This window comes from Patella vulgata, chromosome 7 (assembly GCF_932274485.2).
Source record: "Patella vulgata chromosome 7, xgPatVulg1.2, whole genome shotgun sequence".
Classification (NCBI taxonomy): Eukaryota; Metazoa; Mollusca; class Gastropoda; family Patellidae; genus Patella; species Patella vulgata.
Genome location: NC_065885.2, coordinates 50,608,868 through 50,626,545, shown reverse-complemented (window position 1 = coordinate 50,626,545; position 17,678 = coordinate 50,608,868). Strand labels below are relative to the sequence as shown.

The 17,678-nt window shown below is 33.8% G+C and overlaps 1 protein-coding gene across 1 annotated transcript in view; it reads right to left on the bottom strand.

Moving 5' to 3' along the window:
- Nucleotides 1-461: 461 nt before the first annotated feature.
- LOC126826655 (transcription factor GATA-3) overlaps nt 462-17,678 on the bottom strand; it is a 29,018-nt gene continuing 11,801 nt past the window's right edge. The window contains exons 5-6 of the mRNA XM_050555634.2: nt 9,601-9,726; nt 462-3,095 (exon numbers count right to left, since the gene is read on the bottom strand). Coding sequence (XP_050411591.1) covers nt 2,697-3,095; nt 9,601-9,726 — 525 coding nt within the window. The 3' untranslated portion in view covers nt 462-2,696. The remainder of the gene's footprint in view (nt 3,096-9,600; nt 9,727-17,678) is intronic.

Below are 17,678 nucleotides of genomic sequence, written 5' to 3'. Positions count from 1 at the left end.
CATGAAATTATGCATGTACTGAAAGCTAACATTTTGTTTCTATACTTGGTGCGTGTTTCTTAGTTTATGTAAATTGGGATTATAGTTGAAGCAGAGTTATAACTTAGATGTTTTTCCGGTTAGTGAAATCGCCACTTTCTTATCTATGTCATGAGAGGAAGCCTTCATATACATATCAGTAGCTAAGCGACACAAGAGTCAACAAATTTTGGCCTTTGATTTCCATATTCAGTCGATAAGAAGCCTGATCTGATACAGATTATGTGGAATCCGTTACAAATATGACAATATCAGGATACATACTGCACGTAGTCGCCGTTTTCAAAGAAATATCTCATCCGCCTTCCGAAATCATTTCTTGAATATTCCCGGTTGATAAAACTTTCTGATTCCTGTGAAAATCCGGATTTCTAACTCTAAATATTGCATATAATTCAAATGATGAACAAGAAACATCAAGATGCCATTCACTGTTTTATTGCCGATATGTTTAATATCTGTACATAAAATTTGAGCAGAAATAATAATACAATGTATAATATATACAAAATACATTTTATTTGACAGAAACGTCTAAGTGTTCGTCTTTCATCATCTCTAACGACTTTCACTAATGCCTTAAGATACTAGCAGCCTTGACAATCGAGAGATTAAAATCGACACACTTATAACGCTCGTCCTTCCATTTCTAAAAACAATAATGGATTGATTTATAATAAATATTTACAAAAGACGTCCGTAAAGTTAAATATCTATATATTCTATATTTATTCTCTTTGCACCAACCAAGCCATACCCAAGAGGGTAATGGTATCTAAAATTGTATCTTTGTACTTGAGTAAAGTAAACAGTTTCGCGTGATGTATTGCCAAAGTGTTCTCTGTCTGTTTACAAGTATTTGTAAAACAGAAAATATTCTTACAAACCCAAAAGCAATCCACTTTTTTCTGTGTTTTCTATGTGTGTGTTTTTTGTTGGGTTTTATTTTTTTGCTGACAGCTATGAAAAAAAGTTCACTACTTCATATTATATTCGTTTCGTGACCTTAATGAATCCGGTTTTTACATTTTACAAAGGCAGTTACAAAATTCACCTCCCGTTTGTTTTCCGAGACGAATGTAATTATTAATAATTATACAGTTTTATTTTATCATAGAACTAGTATAATGTTACATTTAAAATGTCAACATTTAATTTTAGTGATTATATTTCATTTCAAACATTATATGAAAAACATTTCATTTATTGCGTAGAGATTTCGACCCCATCGTATGGCCATTACAATTATCTCAATGTATGTTATAAGATTATTTATGTTATTAGATTAAATTGTTTAAATTTATTCCATTCAAATAAAAGGAAACGTCACATAAATATTATAGATAATTATAATAATGCTTTTTACGTCAATAGACTAGAATTATATTGAGGGAAAAAAGAAATATACATTTAAAATATACCCTTGTGTCATTTCATTTGAAAAAAAAAACAAAACAATGTACAACCGTATAAATAATGATAATATTAATATATAAACAAACTCCAGGAAGGAGAAAAATTTACAACAATCTGACAATGACCAGCGAGCGTATCTTGAAGGTGGGTATTCTTTAACAATGATATTTTCAATCTCATCAGGATTAATGAGGTACGTTAATATTTCATACCCTGTGGAGACAAGCCAAGTCCTGCAACACCTTTATATATATATGATTATAATGAGAATTTTATTATAATTCAAAGTCATTGCTTTATTTAGTCTTCTTTCCCAAAAATATTTTGGAAAATATAAACTGAAATCTTCAATGTACACATTAACAGTCTTTGACTGTATACTAGTATACATTATATATTAATAATATGATATTCAAGATGTGACATTCATAAAGGTGCACTATATCAACATTGTTCATCACATTTAAATACTTATAGGATCATTTCGAGTATTATTTTTATTTTATTTTACTTCAAAATACACAAGTGACATAGAATAGAAGAGAGGAAATAAACCTCAGCACATTCCAAGCCCCCAGTTCCTTTTACGCACTGTTTCAAAATCCCTCATATTTATATACACAAGTTTAGGTTTGTAATGCCCACAGTGTCTATGGTAGTTTATTAGAAATAGTGTCACTGATGTCATTCCATAATAAATATTTCATTTAGCACAAACATGTATGCCGTGCTACAATATTTTAGATCATAGAAAACATGTACAACTTTTTTTTATACGTATTAACAACAATCTGTAAACACACTCGTATTGTGCGTTCACTTGCACTTTGCGCTTCAAATGTAAATTGTACACATTTCCTTCTAACTGCTGTGTGACTGTCACACATTTACAGTCAGTGCTCACGTTGGCGAAATTTTTGGCGACAGGCGAAAATCAAAATTTTTAGCACGAAGCCCAGACCAATTCACTTGAGTGAAATGAAAACTTGTAGCACAGTCGGGTATACCGTGATCCCGAGTCTCCTTGAGTTTACTTGTCTTGAAGAGTTTCAAGTAGCTCACTTGCTTCCTGTAGTACGATGATAAGGTCTGATTGAAGAGCACTCACCAAGGATAGGACCTTGTGCATGTTTTTGTAGATACCAAAACAAAACATTCTAATCGCCACAGTTCAACACTGCGTTTCGTTTGAGGTTTTTGATTGTGTTTTTGACCTGGTTTGAATAATATGACGTCACTCATTATGCCATGGCGGCTCCCACCATATTAGTTGCTGTGGATAGGTTAAGACCTGACGATGGTATGCTCGGTATACTGCTGAAGGAGGAACTAAATGAGCCTGATGTAGGGAAATTGTTGAAACCTGAAGACAAGCTTCCCATCATCTGTCCAGGATGCCCGCCAGACGACATAAACCCTCCACCAAAAGAACCTCCGCCTGTCATGTAATTATATGCGGGCATGGGCGCATGCATCGCGTGGTTGAAGTTAGGTGATCCAAATCCACCGAATTGTTTGTCTAATGGTTTCAAGAAATCAGACATACAGTTCATTCCTTTCTTGCCTTTCTTTGATTTAGTCGACATCTTGCGATTTCTGGTTTGGATGCCATCTTTCTTCATGGTGAGGGGACGATTAATCTGAAATATACAAAAAATTAAAGATGTTTAATTAAAATTACATTTCTTTCCAAATAAAAAATATTCATATTATGTTTTACCAACATCTAGATTAAGTCATAAATTAGATAAATCTAAAGTGTGATATACGTTATGTGTGATGAAAGTAAATGCGCCCCCTGGTGGGTCAACAGCTGCTCGAATCTTCAACAGAGCATCCATAACATAAACTCGTTTTTAACGTGGTCATAATTTTTATTTAATGTTCGACAAATTGACTTCTCCGCAGTCAAATCAGTCAGCAAGAAAAGGGTTCGACCGAGATTAGTCTGTCTATCTAACGGTCTGCCTTCTATTGGGTTCTGATCAGATGGAAAACGCTCTTATCGAAGCATGAACTAATCTTTTGTAGTTTAAGAAGACAAACCAAAACTAAACAAAGGTTGGATTGACTCGCTACATTAACTATAATAGACAAAGAAGAGCACATGTTGCGGACTTTTTAAAAAAAAAATATTAAAATACGGCGAATACGAAAAATCAAGATTGCTAGGAAAAAACCGGTCGACGAGCAATGTGCTATTAACTGTTCATTTGACAGAAAAATCATTATATTAACCCAAATTAAAATTGAACAAATAAAAAATGTTTTTTGGTGAGCCGCCCTGGTTATTTTAATTTTTGTTTTTGTCTTCTTTAACGTTTGGACAAAATATCATTTTATACATTGATTGGACTTTGAGTAAAAGACAAAGAGTGGGTGGCTTTTAATAGACTATAATTTATGACAAGAATGAGTTTGAACGCCACCTGCTAATAAATTTCTCAAATTTGTCGATGATCAACCTGCCCTTACTGCTTTCAGCTAAACCATTTCTATGAACCTCTCTAGCTAAATTTTATATTTTCGCAGATGCTCCTAATTTTTAAAGACCTATTTTACCTTCTCAGAAGGTAATATTGAATTATTAATTAAATTATTTAAAATAGGTAATAAACAATTAGTTTCCTAACGCTTTTCCAAACGCGTTTTGCAAAGAGTGGAATTCCAAAGATGGATAATTTGAAATTTGTGTTTTCCACCACGAACGATAACAATTATAGCAGATCTCCGTGTCGCAAATATCCATCATATAAATGGAGCGATTTATTAGCAATATGCGTCTTAAATTATGAAATATGTCGTCAACTTGCACATTAAGCGGGGTGTAAATAAACTAACTCACGTGACAATCACTTATTGTAAAAGAGGGTGAAATTTCTTTAGTTTTATTTGAACAAATATTTGAAATCAATATAGCGTTACATTATTAATAATCGTTATAAAAAAACCGCTGACAAAGCACACTATATTATTTATATAACTAGTTTCCATGTAGGTAATAAATGAGAAACAAAGCATTGATTTACGAGACTTAAAGGTGTTATTTGAGAAGGTTGTTGTGGTCAAGGAAATGCGGGCAATTGAATGTCTGATCCGCTTAGCCATTTGTTTACACGGACCGTCCCCATACTTCCTACCCTTACAGACAGAGGTGGATATCTACTATAAGTATCTTATATAACCTTACACATTTAATACGATAATTACTAGTATTTATTTCGTAATTTTTCCGTGCAGGGATTTTACACTCCCTTGGTAATTGTTAATAATTTTACTGGGGTATCCACAGAAACATGCCATAGCGAGGAAAGTAACTCAACCGTTACGCCTATTTTCTTCGGTAAGAAGTTGAAACGAATACGTGCGTGACAAGAAGTAGGATCGCTTGTCCTACCTCGTGGGTTCTTTCTAGGGCCTTCGGTTTCCTCCCACTGCTAAAGATCCCTACGTGCAAGCGAATTATTGAAATAAAATTAAACACCATATTTGTGTTGAATGGCTCTATAAACGAATCGTTTTTAGGTCTATATATCTAAATATATTCACAAATATCAAAAAATTCCGACTACCAGGATCAGAAGGTTGTAAAAAATGTTAAAGAAAATAGGCTGTCGCTGTGATTTATAAGTAAATGTTTTGAAAGGCAATAATTACCAATGGCAGTATAAGGCTAATCACAAGTTATTGTTTGTGTCCCTTTACCCATGACAGTTACACAAATAATGTCTCGACTCTCTCCGTCATTAGCCGCACTTAGCAGACGGCTTGCTCGGTTTTAAAACATAGTTCGAATCTGAAAACAGTTTTCATTCATGCGATCAGATATAGTTTGTCACCAAGAGTCGTCCATTGTATATCTTCATTCGACTGGCGTGTCGCGACTCCCAAAATTACCCTCCTCCGAGCTACGGAAAAACTCTTGACAATGGTGATTACAACTCGTTTACGCCGTTTCATTGTGCATACCATTGTAAGTATTATTTGGCCCTATCCTTGTTTTCTCCTCCCCTAATTATGCCAAATGAACATCCCCCTGTTTAAAAATCCCCCACCACAGACGATGAGAGTAACAGTGGAGCTTCACACGCTGTGTTAATGACTCGTCTTGTCAAACGGTGTTTAGAAGGTGATTTCAACGTGGGAATTAACCTGACATTAGATGTTTAGCTAATGAGATATTTGGAGAGTGAAAAGAGCAACCGTCGTAAAAGTTTCGAATGTTGGATGCAGTAGGTGCTATCACCATCTTTATCAGGCGTGGAGTGGCGACAGCTGGAACGTGACATCCGCACAACAACAGCACAGTTCCTCATAAAAAAGAACCCTTTTCACGAGTCTTTCAAAATTCACCACAGAAATAAAATTGAGAAAATTAAGTAAAGCTACAGATACCGGACGCAACCTTCGCGAACTGAGAATCCGAATATTATGGTTGTCGGTATGTGGTGATTACATTGATGCTTAGGAGTGTCAAGTCTCAGATGTTTGGCAAATAAATTTCAAATTACCCATTTACTTCTACCCCAAAACTTTAACGAGAATTCTTTCTGGTCAGCAAGCTTTGTTTATGATCTTAGAATTCTTAGTTGATTTATGGTAGAAGAGAAGGTAAGCAACTCGATGCTACTAATGAATGAGTCCAATTACTGATCACATCCGACAACAAAAAATTAAATTACAAAACGAACCAGTGATCTCCTTGATATGACAACATTTCTTTTTTTTTTAAATTGACTTCTTCGTGTTAATTAGGACTTGCGTAGAAAGTAACGCATTATATAAGCCTATGATCTGTGCTGACGGGAGGCACTGGTGTAAATCCAGTCTCTTTACAAGCAGTTAATTATGTGACTTCAAGAAAATTGTTAAATTTAGCAAACTAGCACCGATCTTTCGCCCCGGATAATTACCCGAAACGAAATAATAAAGACACCCACTGACAGGCTATACAGAGTTGCATTCAATCAAACAAAAAGAGCATCGACCCCCGTTCAATTTGACCAATTATCCGACGCCAGAGGAGCTGGGATGCTCTTTTCGGTCGCAGATATTGTGTGTCCTTCAATAATGTGAATACTTCAGGGTGGTAAAGCCCCCGGGGTGAAGGTAATTAAGCATTCCGACTACCAGGTATTCTGAGAGGATTAGCATACGCCTTTGAAGTAAAACTAAAGTAATTTTCTCCTGCTTACAGTCTTAGAACGTTTTTCCGTATGAATTACCCTCCTCTAAAAAGACAATAAAGAAGTTTTCGTAACTTCCTTTCACTTTCATATTCAGGCGCAAACTATCCACAAGAGCTTTTAATGAGTGCAACAGTACTAAACTAGCTTTTTAAATAATGAATAATATTCCGGTAACATCTTTTGTTTTTACAATTTCTTGAAATATAAATGCATTCGAAGCAAATTATATTCAACCTTTATTTTGGCATGTTGGGGCTTTAAATGTCTCTAAAAACGTTAATGTCTTGTAGATATGTAGTGTCTATATCTATAAATGAAATAAATATATGTAGCAGATAATATAATTTCCCATTTACTTAAAAACAGCCAAACAACGCAGCATATTGTGATTCTTGAAATAATTCCAAGCAGCAAGAAGAAACTCGCTTTTCATACAAATTTCTTTTTTTTTTCTTTTGGTGTTCCAAAAAATATAATTTAACAGAATTTTACAACAAAAACATCTTGAACAACCCACTCTTTGTGAAAATGTGATGTAGGACAACACAACCATTATATTATATATATTTAAGTAATCATCTTTGGATTGTAAATAGGTTCTATATATATTAACAGTCTAATGCGAGCTTCGCAGAGACGTGAAGTATTTGTACCAGGAGCAAAGAGTTTCAAAATCTTTAATAACAACGCTCTGACCCTGTGCGAAATAATGAAAGTCAACCATGCGAGGCGACTGTTCTCAAGTCGACTCCATACTGTCTAGCTAGTGAGACTCGGCTCTCATCGAATAGCCCTGGCTTTGATCTTAACAATTTATATATTACTAGCTATGGAATCTGATACGCTAACGTCGGCGAAAATAAACCCGGCAATGGGTAGGCGCCTATATTATGGCGTTCTATTTCGTCACGCGAGCACCATGTCCGCAGCGCGCGAGCACACACCACGCTGTATGCTCTCAAATTTGACGATAACTTATGACAAGGTGGAAAAACTAGAGACAGGTGGATTGGTCTGATAACCAACTCCAGTTGGCTAAATAACCTTTGACATATAAATATATATAACTGTATACCAATCTACAACCAAAACAATCACCGCCATTCATTAATACCCAGAGTTTCAACTTCTTTAATTTCTGATTAGCATAAATGTTATTGTGTTTAACGTATGATAACTTGTGTCTTTTCTTTATCACGACCATCTCTTGAAATTAGAAAAAAAAAATTTATTCCGATGGAAAAAAATGTCGATACTTTCAATTGCAGCAGGTAACTTTGAGTCAAATTAATCAAAAAAAACCTTTTGTGGTTATCAATTATCCACTTTCAGACTTGCTGCATCGCGCTAACCTTCAAGTCCGGATCGAATTTATAGCAATTATAAGATGGTCTTTTTGATAACTTGTCGTCATTTCAATTTTTTAATCCAAAATAACAAGAGAAAAGAGAAACTTTCAGCCATGCTCATCACTCATTGGCTGGCGTTTTCCGTACAAAATATGTTTCTTTAATACGAAATTAAAGTCAATTTAATTTCCCCGGAGAGATGTCGAGTAAATGTCAATTATAAATCGTTTCTTTTACCTGGTCATTTTCACATTTTTTTCTTTCTAGATAAGAGTCAATATTTACACGTGTAATTTCATATCAGGAGAATTACATTCAGATAATTTCCAGGTAAAGTACATGAAAAACGAGCGATTTTACTTTGAACAATGGCTCATTAAACACAATATATTTCTAACTAGGTTTAGAATAAATAAACAACCGTCTAATCTCTTCCAAAAATCACATTTTCACTTAGAAATTAATTAATTACCAAATCAGAAAATTACAGCCAACAAATTAGTTATAAATTGTTTACATAAAAAAGTGAGCTTAACAACATGCCCTGTACTTAAAGCTGGTTGATAATCGAAATAATCGATTTATTAAGTCTAATAAACAAGGAATAATATTCAAGATAAGTTTCAAAGAATAAGGAGAACCTAATTTAGGAGAATGGGGACATTTCTGAAACGGAAATAATAGATATATTATACATTTGGAAATTATAATTCCTGAAACTATTATTATATATTGCTAGGACCAAATTTTTGAAACGCAAAACCGAGTCATAAATAAATCTGGAGGACTTATTTAAGAGATTGGGATCATTTCAAAAACGGCATTAATAGATAAATAAATTTGCAAATTAGCATTCCAAAATCTAGTGTATATATCGCCCGGACCAAATTCGTGAAACGCAAAAGTCGAGTCATAAATAAATTCAAGACCATTCGTTCTGATTCCATGGGTCAAAAACATTAAACTGCAAGCCATACTTTCCGTGGAGACAAAAGTCTACAAGATGAGAAGGCACTGTCGTCGTTTACGCCACGGCAGTGAATTCGATCACCATAAACTAAACAATGTATTTTGTTTTTCTAGCCAGAAGACAGAAAAATAATCGAGAAACTAAACTATGTCCCGGAGTTTATTTGTGTTGATAATTCTAGAAGTTGAAACGACTGAACCGGCTTCCACTTTCATTCACACGAACGATAGTGACGCCTTTCATTGGCTGGCATCTTTAACACGCAGAACAGGAACGTAACGAAACTTTCTCCCATTTATTAGAATGCGCTCTGTTGCTAAAGAATTTACATTCGCTGCTTTTCTTCAGGGCATTTCAACTCACATTAGTCAAGATGCCATTTTGAGATGTTTAAGGGCAGTGTGCTAGATTTCTTTTAACACCTCGATAACTAATATTGACAACAACATTTTGGGAAAGTGGCAATCGTTCTTGATTGACAACCGAAAGAGTTTAGAGAGTTCGTTATTTTCGACATGAGGCGTCGAGTTTTTTCAAGCCGAGATCTATTCGGACGCCTATTTAAATTCCTTTATAACAGAAACTATTTAAAAATGGCTCGAGAAGATAAAAAATATATATATATAAATTTACTTACATTATGTAGTTTGTAGTATAACCCACAAGCGTTACAAACGGGATCGCCATTATGATTACGTCTCCATAACGTAGTTGTTGATGTACCGCAGTTAGAACAGCTCGTACCTGCTCGTCTTGCCGCCGACTGAAAATAGATTGAATTTTGAGCATAAAACATCAGTTGATAACTTACTATAAGATATTTGTTTTGTATGCGATCTTTAATTGTCAGAGTTTGAGATAGAGGTTAACGTGATGCCATCAACATGTACACAATTATGTCTTTTAAAGAAGCATTAGAGCTTTAGGATCTTCTCCGGTTGGTAAAAAGTAAAAAAGAATATCTGCCTTGATTTAAATATGGTATATATATATTTGGATGATTTTCAAGTAATTTAATGACGCTCCCCCAAAGTAGGCCTACCTTACTCTAAGTAGGTCATTGATTGGATTGTCGATACCCAGGTGTGTCTCGAGTTATTTAAAATATAAATTACATGTATTGCCTTGTTAAAGTGTCTCTTTAAAGAAAAGGAAGGTTATATCAAATAACCCACATCAATAAATGGCGTCATTTTATTACTATTTTACCGCGCTTTACACATTTGAATCTCGCGCCTTATATTTTTAAAATTTTGAAGAGCAGCAAGACAGTTTTCTCTCATAAAAAATAAATAGATATCATTTCACACGCCTCCCTGTAGCCATAACTCAATCCGAGTAACTGATATAAACCATTAAAGAAAACTTGAACAATCTCTTTAAAAAAGAGCTACGTCAATTATGTGGTCGAATGCCGTAAAGGGAAGTTCTATTTGACAGAATGACGCGTACTCGGCATTGTCAATGGTGACCCTAAGAGCTTCTCATATATATACAGGGTATTTCTAGACTATATTATGACGGTCATATGATATGACTAAATGTTCAAATCTCCATACGTTTACTTAAAGCTTTATGAAGTGTTTAAGTCTACCAGAATCAACATAGTGATCTCCACGACAATATTAGGAGTGATCAATGAATAATTTGACTTTATTTACACATTATAAAGCTAAGACCCTTTCAGATCTGAAATAAGCTTTGCTCAGCATTCATGAGCTAACTTAATTATTTTTACAGGTACACACTAACCGCTTCTATATTATCAAAAAAAATAAATTAGAATCACCTTTTGTAGGTCTGCACAATCATAACATTGTTTGTTTAAAAATATAAATTGTTATATTTGTTTTGAATTTGTTAAATCATACATACACCGATTCAGCGCATGGATATATTAAGAACGACTTATTACCGTAGCTCATATAAGAACATATGATATAAATATGGCCTGTGTCATTATAATCGCATCTTTTAATGCGCCTTTCATAATATTCCATTTACTAATATCTTTAAATGACTGGTGTTTTGGTCAATATGTTACTACTCTATGGGGTTTCCGATCTGTAAATATATACACACTTTTATTTCAGAAGGTTTTTGTTCTCTTTTCATCATTGTTTTACACCATTGTTAGCTGCGGTGTCAAATCAACACCTATATATAATTATACATAGGTAACATATTGCGTTTATTCTATATACTATATTAACATATACGAGCAATAATTATCATAATTTAAAACAAGTAAGCCTGAGGATATAAATTCTGTCTGTGTAATGAATCTGAAGCGTTGAGTTTTTCTGTATTAACGAGAAAGTTTTTAGTCTTATTTGGCTATGAGTCCCAAAGCAATATCCATTATCTCAAAACATCATAAACAAAACCACAAGACCTGTATTCGTGTATGCCTTTTGCCTAAATGATAGGAATCGCTAGCATTTATTGGTGGCTATATGTCTTGCATTATCAAGACAAACGTTACACCAAGTTTCATTCGCTTTGTATTCATGATGGTGTTTCTATTTAAACGGAATTTATGCAAAATTTGAATACAATTAACCAACCAACTAATTAATCAAATCATACATTTAATAAATCGATTTTTTGATTTATTGATCCTAACAACGCGTGATCACTCTTTAAACAAGTGTAGCGGCAAACGCTGCATGTCTTTATTGGACTAGCATCTGTTGCAGTACTTCCCACGAAGATGTGAGGAAAATTCAACACAAAATTGACCGGAGTGCGACGAATGATTCCAGTTGACCGTGTTTACAAACTGTGAACAAACGAAGCGAAGGAAGAATACAGACTCTACAACTATAACGTATGTTTACGAGCTATTCACATCATATTCATGTCTACGCTTCGTTGAATAAATAAATGAGTAGAAAAGGAGCCAAATGTTACCCAGCCGAACGCAAGGTGATACATCCATTCGCATCCATTAAAGTTATAATTTAGAGAAACTTAACCCAATCTAATGAATACCTACATTAATTAATAGACCATTTTTTTAAAAACCTAAGCGGAAATCTAAATAAGCGTTGGTCATACTTTTATGAAATTTAAAGGAGCTAAATCGCTAACATCTGGGACCTAGAAATTCACAAAAGTGGGTCGCAACGCATATAATACTGTAATATGAATGTATATAAACTGATTTACATTTAATGGTTTCCGTTTTTACTCCAATTTCAAATCAGTTATGTTCAGCGAAATAAGTCAGCAATCTCAATCGAGTGCAAATTTCTAGCGTCTAGTTATTCTAGTCTATATAACTCCATTTGATTTGGTGCAATGTGTCTAGCCTCGTCCCTCGAGTCTCTCAATACAACTGGGGCTGAAGCGCATTATGGTACACGATTCGTGTACCAATGTTAAAAAAATTATTTTATCTTAAATATCGGATATCAGAAGCTCATCTTTTCCCGGTAAGTTTACATCATCAATGTTGATTTAAATTGACCAATAATTCGTGTTTTCGATGTCGAAGATTTTGGAGGATTTTGAGTTACGGACTTAGGTCCTTTAATAAGGTGTCAAAATAACAGATTGAAACACGAATATCATTTTGTGGGATTTTAACATAAAATTTTGTTCAATACTTAAATGCATTCTGGAGAACAGATATCGTTTATCTAAAGCGAGTCGATCAAACGCTTCCGTCTCTTTATTTATACGTATTTATACGTTGCCTTTAGCTAATTTAATTAAGACCTATTCATGCTCCTGTTAAAACACGAGTTCCAAGTTCACAGAAAAATTACTAACTTACATGAGAATAATCAGACATGCATTCGAGAACATAAAATTATTACTTAACACGCTGTTAAAGTTTTGACGCGAAAGTCAGTTTTAAGTAAAAAATATTTTTTACCAGTTAAAAAGATTTCAAACCTTGTGAGAACATAAATAAACAAGAGCGTATTGTATTGGTCACAGAAACATATACAAAGAATTTTAGTAAAATTATCCCATGCCCTCAACGCAATATTCAAAACAGTTTAAAAACATGTGACCTTCAATGCGAGTTATTTTGTTTATGAATTGAAATTGAAAAGCGCCAAAGAGACGATCACCATATTTAACCAAGGGTTCCAAATTTGTTTATAATTCTTGAACACAAATTACAAGTATTATGTAACAACTAACATATCTCGTTTATCTAATGACGGTCTGTCTAAGATTGTATTAAAGGCAACATAAGTTGAAATCCTTCCCTTCAAAAAGTTTAATAATGGTTGAGATATTTCTCATTTATAGCAATATCTGATGAATGAAGGGAGGTTATGGGAACAATTCTCATTTATAGCAATATCTGACGATTTAAAGGGTGCTGTGAAGACAAATCTCATTTATAGCAATATATCTGATTATTTAGCAGGTGTTTGGTTACAATTCAAGGTTAATAACATTATCTAAAATTGCTTCAACTGATTTCAGTCACATATTTACGTTGTACACGAACTGTCTCTTTAAAATGGCCACCCAAAATAGCTGATGATTTTTTAAGCAATCCCAAGCATGTAGCTGTCGTGTCGGATTCAGAGGGTGTTATCATACGAAACAACGGCGGAATACCAGGGAATTATTTTGATACCTTCAGCATTTCTGAGTATATAAAGTAAAAGGTTACAACAAGGGGGATTGAAATGGGCCATTAAAAATATGCCTCGGAGAGTATCATAGTTGGAATTATTACGCTTGTATCTAAATTTCCCCTTCTACTGGAGTTTGCCACTGAAGACACCAAAGGAAATAATGGCTGTTTACAGAGAAAACACGACGGTTATCGGAGAAACTTGACGATATACATCTGTCGTGTTTTCTGGTTTCGTGAAGAAATGGAACAATATAGTTTTTCTTGTTAGGTCTTGTCGACTGATTCTCCTTCCAACACTTCAAAGTCTTGAACTTTAGATTGTTGGTGTTGTATCAAATTGTCCGTGTTCTGTTCATGCACTCTTGCCAATAAAAGAGTTCCGCGCGCCATATATTAAAACAAACGAATATCACAAGAACGAATTCATCAATCCTATATTGGGAATGTCGGAAATAGAACCTCTTTTCGACCTTTCGTTTCGTCTTTTTTAAAATCCAAGATTCGAAATTTATTAAAATCGTAATGCTACTTTCCCATATCTTGCAAAATTGATATCAGAGGCATTCAAGTGCTGTAGTAACACGAAATTTATGATAGTGTAATATAATAAATCAAGTTAACTGGCTATTTCTTTGTTTTCTTTCTTAAAAACTCCAAATTATATCCCGCCCTGGTCCGATAATAGTATACAAAGATCTATATGTTGACAGAAGTATGAGTATTTCAACCTGATTTAACCCCTATATGATAGGAACTAGGTAAACCAAACACTACAAAATCATCAAATCTTTCAACTATTAGTCGTAACCCGTTAAAATCGACCTCCACTAAAAACCTGCTGGATTTCATTTCTATTTCTACCGACTCTACTAGCCAACAGCCCTGGCTTTCTTTACATATTGTTTGAGTGTGGTCTGGGTTAACACTACTTCCTTTGCTTGCAAATGGTGTCAAATGCAGCCTAAGCGCCGCTTTTCCCGTCGCCGGCAATCTTCTATAAATGCTGTTTACATTAAGTGGAATTCAACACGAGATTCTGCAAACATAACCTGAAGACCCTCGCTACTTCAGCGCGATTTCGTGCGGCCCTACTAAATGATGTTTAAACATGACTCCCACAAAAGAAACGAGCCCGGCATGAGTTTACAATTTGAAAATCCAGCCCTGAGCAAACAAAAATGTTTTCACCTATTGGAAAAAGCTCGCCTAATGTCCCGCCCCTTCAATCAGCCATAAGCAGTGTTTAAAGGGTGGATTATAGATTTTCTCAACCTGAGTCTAATCCTTAAGTGTGGCGGAAGAGACGAGGAGAGTAAAGGGGATATGAATATGACGAGTCAATCAACAGCTGTCTTTAGTTCATGACTGCCATCACGACTCCTTTTTTTTACTATTTTGTACCAGCTAGTCACCTGCCCCATTCAACTTTTAACATTTGAAAGCTAAGTCGATCTTGGTTAGAATTAAAATGGCTAAACTTCTTTGATTTGAATCCAGAATGCTTTTTTGAATTTGAATGAATTTTATATGTAGATTTGTTATGACAATATGCCTTTGTTGATAACAGTACGTCTATAGATAATAACACATCCGATCACCCCACACAATTCATCAGATCTTTATTTTGACCTAAAATCAAAGAAATTTTATAACAGGGATCTTACGTCATTTAATACTCTAAGAAAATCGAATTTTTAAAACCTGGATCTAGACATTTCAATCAACAAAAGTCTAGATTCGGAATGTATTCAAGCGAATTTTCGTTTTCTTATTCAAATATGCCAAACCTTTTAAATTAAATACTCAATCTGTTTATTATTTTATATAAGTTCTATTCTAATTGTTGTTATGGTCTTCACTAGATTACTAAGTTGATATTTATCATAGTTAGCAAGTGGCCATCATCTAATAAAGCGCTTCATTAACTGGTTGGAACTTGTGGTCAAGTGGTGATTGACGGCTGGCAGGTCAGTTTCTATCTCAATTACCCACACTTTAATTACCAATTACCATCAACACCAGGCCAGTTAAAACAAGGAAACATTTCATAGATATCTCTAATTTAAAGAGACATTCTCTGATGGAATCTCAATAGTGCAATCATTTCAGATAAATTTGGAAAATGGACCTTAGTTTCGGTTTTAAGAATTATTTGAATACAATGGAATAAATTTATGAATACTTCATGTATACACACAACCATGTAATGATTTTATGCATTAAGGTTTCTTCTATAAACCAGTTACAATACTCGTACAGTATATTTGATTATGTGGTGACGTGACGTGACTCTCTTTAACTTTATGTATATTTAGGGTTTTAGAGATTGACGCGTCCATTTTTAATCTACATCATTATATTCAAATTTTATAAGCAACTCTAATATAACCGAACTAATTACAGATATTATCTTATTGTAATTAAGTCAATTTTTGCTTCAGGAAATACCAACTTTTAATATTCCTTAGTCTATAATTTAACATAATAAGAATTCCACAGATGGATTTGAAGCCTTGGTGGTTTAAATTACAATAAACTTTGTACCTATGTTTTAAATACAGTAAATGCAAACAATCAAATATTGTTATAACTATTCTCTTCCCTTTCAGCATCATTAATACGCTATATTAATTAATGGCGCTTATAAAAACGTATAAATTTGAAACGTGTATAAACATAAAAGGGAAATATACATATGTGCATAGCATAACTGTTATCTTTACAGATGATAAATTCTGAATATTTTTCATTATGGTTTTATTAATTGTGTGGCGTGTAATAATAGGTAAAGATAATATTGTCACGCCCTACGCCCGCAGTTAAAATATGGCTCTATTACTGCTTGGTATATGAAATTCTAAAACCGAACAATTAAAATAAATAGTCTTAGTTTAAAGGGCGTATACAATGACGTTCACGATTTGATGAACGTGTATTGTTTTCAGCTAAAATTCTCTGAAATTTCTACGAACAAATTAAAACCAAATTGTCCGAAGCCTTCCCGTTAGTTTCAAATTTGGACAAGGGACCTAATGAGGCAGTAATATCAATCCATCAATAGTTCAAGCTAATTTACAAATAACTATTAAATCTTCATGTTTGTTTGGTTTTTTTTTAACGTTTCTCGGGGGTCTTTAATAAAAAGAATCCGTGATTGCTATTCAGGTATACTATGACACCTTGAAATCTGTGGGTTTAAAAGAAAGATAAATAGGTGTATGTATGTCCAATGTAGATCTTAATAAAGAATTTATATATAAATCAGAGTACATAGTTAATAATACCTAGTGTGTGTACTGAACTTTATAAGTGTTCGGTTACATATCAAAAATCCAGTGGTCTATAACCACTTAGAGCCTGCCTTTAATTACAATATCACGTTCAAGTACGTTTTGTCGACTTGATAAATTTAGAATCTCTGTGTATCGTTGTTTGGTTTTGTCATTCATTGGTGTATGATGTACACGTAGAGAAGGGTTTGGATAAGAGATCTATTTAATTTGGACAATATTTCATTTGAAATAGTAAAACCAAAAGAGCAATATACAAGAATAAATGTTGAATACAAAGTGTATACAATCGGACACATATTTTATTTTTTTTTAAATGTTTTGCCCCCAAAAATCGTTCAATTGTAAAGTATGTCCATATAGGTTTCTAGATAAATCAATCAATAATAACTTGTACAGGCCATTATATTCTTTTATACTCTGGAGTGCTTAATTGCATTAGAATATATTTTTGACTTTTGAAATATTTGTGAATCTCTGTCTTCTTGTGATAGTAGTAGCTTACAAAGTCCAGGAAATATAATAATTATTTGCTCTTATTGTTCTGGTTAGTTATTGTGAAATATCTAATAATTTGGTTCATTGGGATTGGCTGGCATGTCTGTATTTCAGATAATATTGAAAGAGACAGACCAAAACATAATGTTGGGCCTCGGTGAAATCATGACGAACGATCATACCTTCGATAAACAGAAAACAAGTGGGTTGTGATTTTATGCAAGCGTGTGTAGAATATCCAAAAATATCTTTGATGGGAGTTGTCTTGAGTAAGGGAAATGATCTTGTCTGTGGTGACTATTTCATCCTTTCAGGCGA